At 45.6% G+C, this 12,327-nt stretch overlaps 1 protein-coding gene across 1 annotated transcript; it reads left to right on the top strand.

The window, feature by feature from the left end:
• The first annotated feature begins 7,205 nt into the window (after positions 1 to 7,205).
• Positions 7,206 to 9,714, top strand: LOC115764297. The gene has a single exon (XM_030707231.1). The coding sequence runs from the start codon at positions 7,366 to 7,368 to the stop codon at positions 9,556 to 9,558; it is 2,193 nt and encodes a 730-aa protein (XP_030563091.1). The 5' UTR covers positions 7,206 to 7,365; the 3' UTR covers positions 9,559 to 9,714.
• Positions 9,715 to 12,327: the final 2,613 nt, after the last annotated feature.

A 12,327-nucleotide genomic window follows, 5' to 3' on the forward strand; every position in this document is an offset into this window, starting at 1 on the left:
TTATGCGGGATTAAATTGGACGCCTGGCTGGACGGCAATATAGCTGCGGCAAAGTGTGACGCTTCAGTAAACATATTATTATACACAGCCCCGGCTGTGGACTTGAGGCGTATATTGGAGCGTTCAGTTTTTGTGATGCATCGAAAAGTGGAACTCAATAATGCAATCAAAGTGGACGTAGAATATTGCGGCAGTGCCTCAGCTCGCGGGTTGGCCAAAGCAAACACTGCGAATACGGATGCCGATGCGGATGCGAATGTCAGCGACAGCTGGCAGCGACGAGGAGCATTAGAATAACCAGCTATTAGAAACAAAATCAGGGCCAGGAAACTGGCGCTCGTGCGGATGCACAAACAACACACACACAGGCGCTCACACACGCCCATAATATGCTAAAATATCTGTCACACTTGCCTGCAGCCGGCGTAGGTGTCGATGTTGTTGTTGCTCCTGTGCTTGCTGTGTTTGACTCGTGTAGCAAATGCCATTAGGAAAATTTAACATTTTTCCCCGAAAATCCTTGGGCAAACATATGCAGACGGCATGTTAACATGGCGAATAAAATGCAACCGAATTGAGAGATAACGAGAGCGAGAGCTAGAGAAATTGGCATAGGAATGTTGAAATGCGTGTTTACCAAACGATCTGCATTAGGCGCTGATTGCAGCAGCTGAGTTTGTATAAGCCCGTGCGAATCCATTTGAATTTCCAAATATGAATGTATATGAATACACCCATGTGCATATATATGAATAAAATCATCCACAGCTGGTTTTTGGGCCATTGCGTTCAGCCGCTGTTAGTCGAGTTCTGTTGCTATTTGGCTAACTGCATGATTTTGTGGCTACAGCGCCACCTAGGGGCAGGCAGTCGCGCAAGCATAGCTGCATTTATGCTGCATACCCTTGGGCGTGCGCCAAAATTATTATTACATATATGCAAAATAAGAATTTCAGCTCGACCTAAAGACATACAATTTAGTAAATGGAGAAAGAGTGAAAGAGGGGGAAAAAGGGGGAAGGGGGAAAGAGAGAGCGGGGAAGAGCAAGAGAGAGAGAGAAAAAGATTATTTGCACTTTTCATTTCAATTTATGCAATATTTGTCAAGTAAATCGAACAAAATACAAATAAAATATTTCAATTACAGAAGAAAATTTGTATTTGTTTCGGGAGCCTCTGAATTATTGTCGAATGGTGTGTGTTGTTCGGCGATTCGATGGGTGGTGGGGGGTGGGGTTGGTTGAGCTGTTTTATTTGTAAGCCAAATGGCAACTTTCGCAACTGCTGCTGCTATTGCTGTTGCCAGAAGGAAATTGCTGTTTATTTAACTATTAAGCTCAAATGCACACTGAAAACAGGACGATAAAACGACGCACATAAACGTTGGCTCATTCGCTGTATGTGTGCGTGCGTGTGTGTGTGCCTGAGTGTGCATGTGTGCATAAAATATAAATGAAACGCCTCCTAATGCTATGCAATACAAAGTCTCAATGTGCTGTGCAGTATTTTAGTTTTCAATGGCTGAGCTTTTATGCAAAGTAAACAATACGCACACACACACACATACACCATACATTTACATACGTACGTAATTCAGACAAGTGCCAGTGTGTGTGTGTGTGTTTGTATTTGTATTTGCCAGTTGAAGCATTAGCTATTGTCTGCCAGTCAAACCTGCCCATATTGGCATATGCGTGGGTGACTGGTTGAGGTTGGCGGGGGGTGGAGTGTAGGATGTTGGTGGGGCTGCGTTGCACAGGACTTAACTGAACTGAAGCGAAGCTTCACAATCTGCTCAATGAATCTCAATAAGTTTGTCATGGCTGCTGCCTTTGTGTGTGTGTGTGTGTGTGTGTGTGTAAGGGAGAGTCTGAGTGCTTGAACATGTTTGCATTTGTGTGCGTGTGCTAAATCAAGCGGTAATTGGGACTACTTGCCACCGCTACCCCTGCAACTGCTGCTGCTGCTGTTGCTGCTGCTGCCGTTGTTTATATAATTGAAACTAACACAAATAAAGTGCGAAAGCTTTCTGATTATGGGGCTTTGCGCCTGCCACAAAATGAGCGTGGCTAAAAGCCCAGCCAAATGCTGTCTCGTTACCATTGCCGCTGCCACTGCCATTTACATTGAAGATGCTGCTGCTGTTGCTGTTGTTGCTGTTGCTTGGGTACTTTGCTCTGAATCGCATTCCATAGTATCGACTCCGGTGTGCACAGTGGTTAAATGTGACGTTAGTCAATATGAATAAATAGATAGAGTTAAGGCAAGTGACAAACTTACATAGAGAAAGAAAATCGTTTAGAAGTGCCTACGTTTAGCACAGCATTAAAAAAGAGCTATAAATATATGTTCAAATTTTTGTATATATATTTGCAAGTATCGCCCATTGTGCGCAGCACACAAGACGCAAGGTGTCTCAGCGAAAATGTATGTGTGTGTTCTTGATTAGTGCTTGAGTGTATGTGTGTGTGCATGTGAGTGTGTGCTGTTGTTTAAGCTGTTGTTAACTTAAGTATGACAATGATAAGGATAACGTTAGGCGATTGCGATTTTGTTGGCATTAAAGCTACCAAACGAGCTCGGGATGCTGCTCACACACGCACACATGCGCACATATATACGCATGTTTACACCTTATTTATTTGGCACTTTCATTGCTGCCTCACACACACACACACACACGCAAACTTCACACTAGAAGCTGCACCCCAATTTGGCCACTTACTCAAACAATTGTGTTAAGTAATTGGAATGGTTGGGATTTTCTGTCTCAACAGAACTTAAATGTTGTTTATCGCGGCGCCTATCACTCCATTGAAATTTCCATTCAGCGTAAAATGCCTTTTTGGCACGGCTTTCAAATTAATCAGCCCGAAAGTGGAGCATACAGCGTCGTACAATCAATCAGCCTCTTGCATATTACAGTGAAAACTCTCTTGGGCGGACAGCGAGTGTCGGCCTAATGGGATTGTCCTGTAGGCGAGATTTCATAGTATATAATCTGTGGTTGTTTTACTTTGTATATTGCTAGATTTGTTAGATATGATTGCATCTATAAGCAGCTATCTTTTGAGCCTATCTGAAGCGGATTTGGCCAGCACTCGGTTCGTTAGTTTGCCATATGTCAAAGGATCTGCTGTCGCTGCTGTTGTTGTTGTTGCTGTAATTGCTGCTCAATGAAAAGGCTTAAATGCTCATTTCACGCAATTCATTCGGATGTATTTACGCACCCACACACCCACACACACACACGCACACACGCACACACTAACACACGTCATGCAGCTCAATTAATGATAACAAATGCAAATTACATTTAAATGTGGCGCATAATTTTGCATTTGGCTGCCTTTTCCTGTGGCTATGTGGTTGGCATTTTAGTTATTTACGAGCCGTCGCTTCCTAACCTCCCTTCCCGCACTGCGGCACCAACATTATCAACTCCCTCATTAGTTAACCCAGTCAAAATGTGCATTGGCCTGGCCAAAATTTGGCATTATTTTAGCTGCACCTGTCTATCAATTTAAGTGCTAACTGCAAGTCCGCTCAAGAGACGAACAAAGGCAAAGTAAGTCAAAGGCTGAGAGAGAGTTCAAAGATATTTAAATTAAAATCTAAACATTGTAACTGAAATTAAACTCTGTGTAAGAATTTAAAATTACAAATTTTATCTATCATTTGTATGGATACAAAGAAAAAGCAAACAGGGAGAAATAGAATATTAGACAACTGGGAGCTTATTTTAAAAAACCGTGTTGTCTTAATTAATTTGGAAACAAATTAACAAAACATTAACAATAGTTAAAGTTATCTGGAAGATACAATTATTTACTAGTTTTAATTGGCCAAGCCACCAGGCGAATCACTTTGGCTGGCAACATGCTTTACCCCCCTTTGACATTTGCCGTCGTCGGAATGTGAGGCTGTCGTACACAATTGAATACATTTTGAATGCAAGCGTGTGCAGCTCGGTAAGTGTTGAAAAATTGGCATTAAAAGAGTCCCGCTGATTAACCACGCGCTGTTGATGCTCAGCTTAAGCCAATCAGCTGCCCAATGCGCTGTTGCCGTGTGTTTTGTGTAATTTGAAAACGAAACCCGCAATCGGAATCGCAATCGCAATCACAATCCCATAATGCGTCGTATTCATTGTCATTGTCATCGCCGTTGTCATTGCCGCATTTCGTTGTTCATCGTCCGCTGTCTGCCGCCATTGGCCGTTACCCGTTGCCCGTCGTTGTCCTGTGTCCCGACACTTGTCATAAATAAGCAAGGCAGCTTGGATCTCTCTCACAGCTCGGGGCTCTTCAGCTGACTGCCCTCAGCTCAGGGCAGCTCGCATTGAATGACTGAATTCAATTTAACGAGAAATTGCAACAATCAACGCTGCTCAGTGCGTCCTGTGTGTCCCCGTGTCCTCGTGTCCCCGTGTCCCCGCGTCCCCGTGTCCTGTGTGTCCCTCTGTCCAGCGTCTAGTGACCCTCGCACATTGGCCAGCGTGCTTTTCATCCTTATCCCCTTGGCTTGCTCTCTTTTGGTGGATTTTTGGCTACCTTTACCGCGGGCATTATCGTTTGGGCATACATTCTGCAGCCTTCTGAGACAAGTTCCGTTTTGATTTTATATGTGTAATTATATACAGCTGCTGCACTCTGAATCCAGGGGCATTCGCAAGTCCCGCACCTATTTTTTTATTTAACAAATATTTGGGGTAATTTGTGATTTTATGTTCTGATATACGAACAATTTTGCAATAAATACCTAAAAAATATTCGAATAGGAAAAATTGAATGGACTGCCGACTCGCATTATATATTTATATGAACTATATGTATATACATATATTGAAATGTTACTCATTTTATTGCTGCTTCCAACGCGTGAAGAGCATCCTGATGTGTGTTCTTATCTATCCAATATATATGCTTAACAGACCAGTATAGACTCCTCTAAAGAATACTATTAAAACAGCATCTTCCCCCAGGACCTTGTCCTTCGCATTTATGCTTTCAATAAGATTTTACCTTAAAAAAATTAAATTATTATGTAATTTTAAAAATTACTTTTATAAATTCTACAAATATCGTTTAATATATACATACATATATTTAAAACTGAATTTATCCATTTAATACATAAATATTTCCAATTCTATATCTATCAGAAAAACTATCCAACTCCCTTTACTGATATTACATACATATAAACAATGATTGTATAAATGATAGACTCGTAGATCGAGCTGCTAGCCAAAGAAAGTGTATTGGTGATACGGCTTTCTATTTAAAGAACTTTCTTGTTTTTTTTTTTTTTTATTTTCTGCCTGTGTGTGTGTTGTTTTTTTTTTTTTTGTTGGCTTGTGCCGCCCACATTTTGCGGACAGCCAAAAAACGAGCAGCTGAAGCAGAGCAGACAATGGGCTGACCGGCTCGATGGTTGGATGGCTGGAAAGGATTTCGAGGTGACCAAACGGCAGCAACAGGAGCCGCAATAACAAGAGTTGCATGCTGTTGGCGGCGGCAGGAAGCGCGAGGTATGCCACCAAAAGGGGGGCGGCAGCAACGCAAAAGGCACAAAATAAAATGTTGGCCAGCGGCAGCGAATGGGGCAAAAAGTTGCACAGCGTATGCCAACAATGTAATTTTGACGCTTGATCTCGGTAAAGCACACACACGCACAACAGCACACACTCAGGCACACATACACACAGCCGCTGTGACTGCCAAATGGCAGATGGAAAAAGGCGTGGCAACAAAAAAAAATGCCTCTGGATAATGGACACCGACGAATGCAGCAAGAAAAAATTCGACATATGTGTGGGCGGTTGTGTGTGTTGTTTGTGTGTGTGTTGTATGTATGTTGTGTGTGGGTGTGTTGTGGGTGTGTGTGTTTACAGAACAATGGTTGCATTGAGCTGATGCTGTTGTTGTTGCTGCAACTGCTGCTCGTTTTGAGTGGGTTTTTTTCTGTGTGAGCGCGATTTTGTTTGCATGGATTTTCTTTGCACATTTCCCCCACACTCCCTCGATCCCGCACGCCTTCGACTTTGTGCTGTGTGTGAGTGTGTGTGTGTGTGTGTGTGTGTGTGTGTGTTATTACTGGCAAGCCACAGCCGTCTGCTAAGCGGCCTCATAATATTTCATGGCTGCTGCAGTTTGTTGACATTCCGCTTGCCGCTTCCCCTAGTCCTGGCTGCCGTCGTCTTGATTATGCGGCAACAGGACACGCGCACATTGGCACGCCCCAGCGCCCCCTTACCTGGCAGCGGATGTAAACAAACGAGGCAAGGGCAACCGCTGCAGATCAACATCCGCGCCAGCAAACAGGACGCGATTGAGCCTGAGAGGCACACAGCTGGCTGTGGGGCACTAGTAAAAAATCTCTCTAAAAATGCCAACCTTTAAAGATCCACGGCCTTTTTAGGAAAGGAACTGACCTTTACTTAACATCTGGTTTATTCAATCACAGCTGCGTGCAAATATTTTCAGAATGTTGGCGAAACCGCATCTATTTTAATCTTCTTCATCTTTTTTCAATCAAGCGAGTATTACCTGGTCTTGCCCGAATCAGGACAGTGTAAAATGGAGATTTAAAAGCATCTTGGCTCTTCGCTCTTATCTATATTTTTATCATCAATCAGTCAGTCAACTAATTCAGTCTTTTAATTATTCGAGAGTCGATGAGCTTGTTAGTCAACGAGTCAGTCAATCAGACAATTAGTCAGTCGGTCGATCAGTCAAACATTCAGTCAGTCAATTAGTTATTCGGTTAATTAGTCAGTCAGCCAGTCGGTCAATCAGTAAATAAAGCAGTTAAGCCGTTAGTCACTTAGTCAATCCAATATCAATCATCAGTCAGTCAATTTGTCAATCAGCTTGTCACTCAACCAGTCAGTCAGGCAGTTAATTAGTAAGTCATGCAGTTAATCATACAATCAGTCAGTAAATCAGTCAATCAATCTATCAGTCAGTCAGTCAATCAGTCAATTAGCTAGTAACTGGGGGATTAGTCAATCAGTTAATTGGATACACAGATTATTATTTTTATGTCAGCCCATTTATATGTATTGGTTTTCTGGTTGATCCTCTATATGTATTTGGGATTTTATGATGACTTTATTGCATTTTATTTTTAGTTAAGATATTCATTAGTTTATAAGCTTATCAATGGGAGCTAAGCAAACAGCCTCAGCTCTGACAGCTACTGAGAATTTAAAAATCATTATCTTTATACAAGTCATAGTCTTCGTTTGCCTCTGGCTCCGGGATACCCATAAACAGATCCGTTTGCTTGGGCGTTTAAGTATATCGTGTTTAGTTAACGTTTAGCGATTCGTTTGCCAAAATTCAAGTCATATTGTGTATTATGAATGCCTCCGTTTGCGTCATGGTGACGGTGCTCACCGAGCAGGAGGAGAGACGCCAGCTGAATCTGCACAGCAAACACTTTTCCGGCAACTACTCGAGCGGATGTGGCAGCAGCTGTAACTGCAATTGTAATTGTAACTGTAACTGTAACTGTGACTGTAACTGTGATTATGCCTATAACTGTGTCTGTCCCAACTGGGACATGAGCAGCCATATTCAGGGTATCGAGCCAAATATGCGGTCACACAACAGCCGAGCTCTGCACCTGCGGGAGCTGTCAAGAAATGCACCACTGGAGCAGGTGGTACGCCAGATTGCCCTACAATTGCGGTTGGAGCACGTGTTCTGGTCACACGACGTGGCTGGTGGACAGTTGCAGGCGCGCTTCGATCTTGTGCAGGATGAGCGCTACGAGTGTCTACTCTGCACGCTGCAGGATTGGGGCATTGGCGAGCGGCCGGGCACACATGTGACTGCCATCAATTGCCTGGAGACGCGTGTCAAGCTCAGCCCGACACCAGGCACCTATGGAGGAGCAGGAAGCGGATCAGGAGCAGTAGGAGTAGGAGTAGCAGCTGCCGCAGCTGGAGCGGCAGCTGGTACGCCAGGCACAGATACTGGCGCTGTACCCGGCGCTGGCGCCAAGGAACAGAGCGAGGGACAGCGTCTGGGCTGGCAGAATTTTATGGATTCGGTGCGATGCCGCCTGAATGTGAATCAGGTGGTGCGCGTGGTGCGGCGCGATGCCACCATCAATTTTGACTTCGTGGTACTGCTCATTACCGCCGCCCTGCTCTCCTGCGTCGGCCTGGTGGAGAACAGCTTCCTATTCCTGTCGAGCAGCATGCTCATCTCGCCCCTAATGGGCCCCATCATAGCGGCCATTTTCGGCTCGGTGATTGGCGATCGCGGCCTGCGTTGGCTGGGTATTAAGAACGAGCTAATTGGCATTGCCATTTCGGTGGTGACGGGCTTCATTTTCGGCGGCGCCATCTGCCTGTGCGGGCTTGGGCGTTTCTTTATGCTATCCACCGGCTTTACCGAGGAGATCATTTCACGCTGCGACACCCATTCGCTGGCCATTGGGCTATGTACAGCGCTTGCCTCTGGGGCCGCGGCGGCCATTGGCGTGTTGGGCGGTAATACTGGTTCGCTGGTGGGCGTGGCGATATCTGCATCCCTGCTGCCACCAGCGGTAAATGCCGGCCTGCTGTGGGCTATCGCGCTGTGCACTCGCGTGCTGCACATTGACCAAGAGCTGCTGAAGGGCCTGTCCAAGCATCGGGAGTACTCGCCGCATCTGCACATCGAGCTCTTCGTATGCGCCACGGTCAGCATGGCGCTCACGCTCCTCAATGTAGTCTGTGTTTGGCTAATGGGCGTGGTGGTGCTGCGCATCAAGGAGGTGGCGCCGGCGGTGCAGCGGGATCAGCAGTTTTGGCGGCACGATGTGCGGTTGGCGCGCGAGGTGGCATTGCGCGATCCGGAGCTGCACAGCGCTATTGATCGACTCGATCTGGATGAGCGCCGGCAGGTGGATCTGGATGCACCACAATATCAACACACCTGGTCACCAGGCACCGTACGGCCGAGCCTACGGCCGGAGGCGCGTGCCTGCCAGGGCAAGGATAACAGCAGCAACTATCACACAGTGCATGGTTTTCAGGACTTTTGCATTACGCTGCACAAGCTCAACTCGGAACTGCCGCGGCGTCCCTCGCAAGCGCTGCCCAGCTTCCTGGATGTGTTCACGCCCTTGGAGCAGGCGGAACACAGCCCAACTGCAGTTGCAATTGGCACACAGCTGCCGCAGTCACCGGCGCTGGCCCAACCGGAGCCACAAATGCTGCCCAGTGGCAGCGGCATCAATAACTATCGCAGCCTGCCTGATCTGCGGCAGGCCAGCTTTCTGCCACAGGATGCGCAGCGGCCACTGGAGCTATCCGATCCGGAGCCGCACACCAAGTCGAAGATCTCGCGGTGTGTACACTGGAGCGTGGAACGCAGACAGCCGCTCTACGAGAGCCCGGAGCTCAGCCCGCTGCCCAGCAGCAGCATGGACGCGCTGCAGCGGGCAGGTCTTGGTCAGGTGCTGGTGCCACTACCGCTAGATCGACGTCTGCGCCTGATGAGCAGTCGCCAGAGTGAGGAGAGCGACGAGTGCGACTACCAGCACGAGTTCAATGTCTAGCACCAGGGAGTCGCAACTCCTGCGCTGCTCTGCGCCAGATCTCTCACTTTAACTGCAACTGCAACTGAAGCTGTAATTGTAACTGTAACTTTAACTGTGTGCTGTATCCAGTGGGTCGACTTGCACTCTACTTTACTTAGCCAATAGAAAACTCGTCGAACAGCAACCCAAACATTGAAGCGCAGCTTCACTCTCTTTCATTTGGCTCTGGCTCGCGCGTTTCTCTTGTTTTGCTTTGGTTCGCGATGTCCTTGTTTGCCCAGCACTTCACGCTGACAGCTGGCGGCTGGTGGCTGGTGGCTGTTGGCTGGCGGCAGGCGGCGGCCCACTCTGGTCCTGGCCATCGCCACTTCAAAGCCTGCACAAAGTTTGCTGTCCCTTGACTTTGGCTGCGACATAACAAACATTTTGTTGGCTTTCGATTTGAAGGCACTGCTACAAACCGCAGCCCGTTGTCCGCTGCCCACTGCCCGCATCCTCGTATCCTTGCATTCCCTGGCTGGCCGTGTCTGGTATCAATAAGTCTATAGCAGTCGTTGGCAGCACATCGGGAGCTACTCTTTTAGGAGCATGTTTCGTTTGTTTCTTAACGACAACAAAGAGAAGACATTTTCTTACCCTGTTCATAAATCAAAAGAAGGTGTATTGCCTTTATGCAGTGGCAGTGTTCAGATTTCAATGTTATATACATATCTACAACGATTTGGTTTGCGTGTGAGGCAAGCTAATTTAATGCACTCGAGAGGGTTCTTACATTTAAATACAACTCTTCTGCAATCTTCTTTTAATACATGGGCTCGCAGGCAACTATAACCTATAATAATATTATTTTCCAGCAATTTACTAGTGCTTTCTCGATTACAGGCAAATTGTAAAGTATTTTACAGAATGCGATACATGCTGCGATTGACATGCTTTTATTTTATATATCATACAGCCGATTTTCTTCAAGTATTCGCAAATACTTTTTCATTTGCCAATTTTATTAAATACCCATTTTAAATGTTTACGACAGGACTTCATGATTTTGTGCACATGCATGTAACACGTAGAAGTAAGTATATCCAACTCTATAAAGCATCTATAAAATGTTGATCATTCCGGCCTGTTGTTCGTCTGTCCGTCTAAATAATCGCGTCCATCGCGACGACTATAAGAAAATCTGGAAAGTGGGTCCCACACAATAGCGAAAGCTTATCCTGTTTTAAGGTTCAAAGGAGTCAGAGGCAGCAAATTCTCTTTGTAGGCTCGCTCATCGACGAACCATTTTAAGAGGCACAGACGTGGGCTTTGGTATACGTTTATATGTCATATTCAAGTTATTCGAGATAAGAACAAGAACACAGCACAGTTTGAGGCGTGCCTGCTTGGTTGTGTATCTTAGGGTATCTGCAAGTCGTGCACCGCCGACCTGCGCACTCTTACCTGTTTTTATTGCATTTTATTGTTTTCTTTCGCTGATTGCTTTCAGTTGTTTTTTTTTTTTGTGTTGTTTTTATTATCCTTTCGACGAGCCACTCAGTGGGTCAGCTCTTGGCTCTAATAGACAACAACAATTACGTGTTGCGCTTTTGTTGTGGCCGTGGTTGTTGTGCTGTATGTGTGTCCTGGTCATTGGACCCAATTGGACGACGGGCGGTGCTCTGTTTTTCAGCCAGATGTCTAGTGTGAAAAAAGGTCGTGGCCAGGTGGGTGGATCCTTTGATGTGCTGCTGGTGTTGTTGTAGCTTTACAGTAATGTTTATTTGCCATTTGGCATTGTTGCTGTCCTCGCCACGTTTACCGCATCCCATTTGCTGTTTGCGTCCTGCAGGTGCGACATTTGTCAGGTTGCCGCAATTAGCGCCGTTCACACAGCGCGCTTCCTGCGTGCCTCGTCCTTCAGCCCTCGTCCTGTCCACGATTAACTCGTTTTCACAGCGTGCCCACTAACGACCACTTCAATGCGCATTCCCACTTCTGCCTGCGGATGCCTCAAGTGCCCAAACTCATATAATTTTATGATGCATGCGCGCCAGAGCTGCGGGAATTTGTGAATCCATGGCTGAAACTTAGCCCAACCCAATGTTGGCCATTTCAATTCCCATTCTCATAGATGTGCTAACATGTTTATGTAGCTGTTTTTAGAGCCTTGTTAATGAGGTGAGTTACAAGGATTCGGCAGGATGTTTGCCGGAGCTGAGCTGCTGCTCTCTTTCTTTCGCGTTCTCTCTCTATCTATCTATCTTTCTATCTTCCTTTATTTTTATCTTGATTGTTGCCATTATTTAAAGCTTACTTTTTGCTTTAATTTATTTGGTCAAACAGAACTTGGCCAAAAATTGTTTTGGAAAGTTGCGTAGCCAGAAAAACTGTCCAAAATCTCTGAGCAGCTGCATGTAGAAAATGAATTGAGAGCCCAGAATTTTCGTTGCTGCCTATTTTATATTATGAATTCCACTTTTGACGAGTCCGAGTGCTGCCAGTTGGAGGCTTTGCGGCTTACATGCCACAACTGGTTGCACCTTTGAATCAGTGCGGAGCATCTGCATGCTGACAAGCTATTGCAATTGTCTACTGGGTACTTGCAGATTAGGGAGTACTTGCCCACAAACAGACTAAGCTACAAAAGATGTTGGTTTTGCTCGTTAAATTTTAGAATTTCTACATTTATATCAAGTTTTTTCATTTTTTTTATATAACAAGAATAACAAGAAAAAAAATGGATGTAAAAATAAGGCTTAAATCTGAAGAATATAACTTGGGCAAGTCCGGGAAATTTACGATACG

Source organism: Drosophila novamexicana, unplaced genomic scaffold (assembly GCF_003285875.2).
Source record: "Drosophila novamexicana strain 15010-1031.04,08,12 unplaced genomic scaffold, DnovRS2.1 tig00000820-arrow-pilon, whole genome shotgun sequence".
NCBI lineage: Eukaryota > Metazoa > Arthropoda > Insecta > Diptera > Drosophilidae > Drosophila > Drosophila novamexicana.

Coding starts and splice junctions, on each gene's coding strand:
- LOC115764297 (XM_030707231.1), top strand. CDS start 7,366: ATGAATGCCTCCGTTTGCGTCATGGTGACGGTGCTCACCGAGCAGGAG.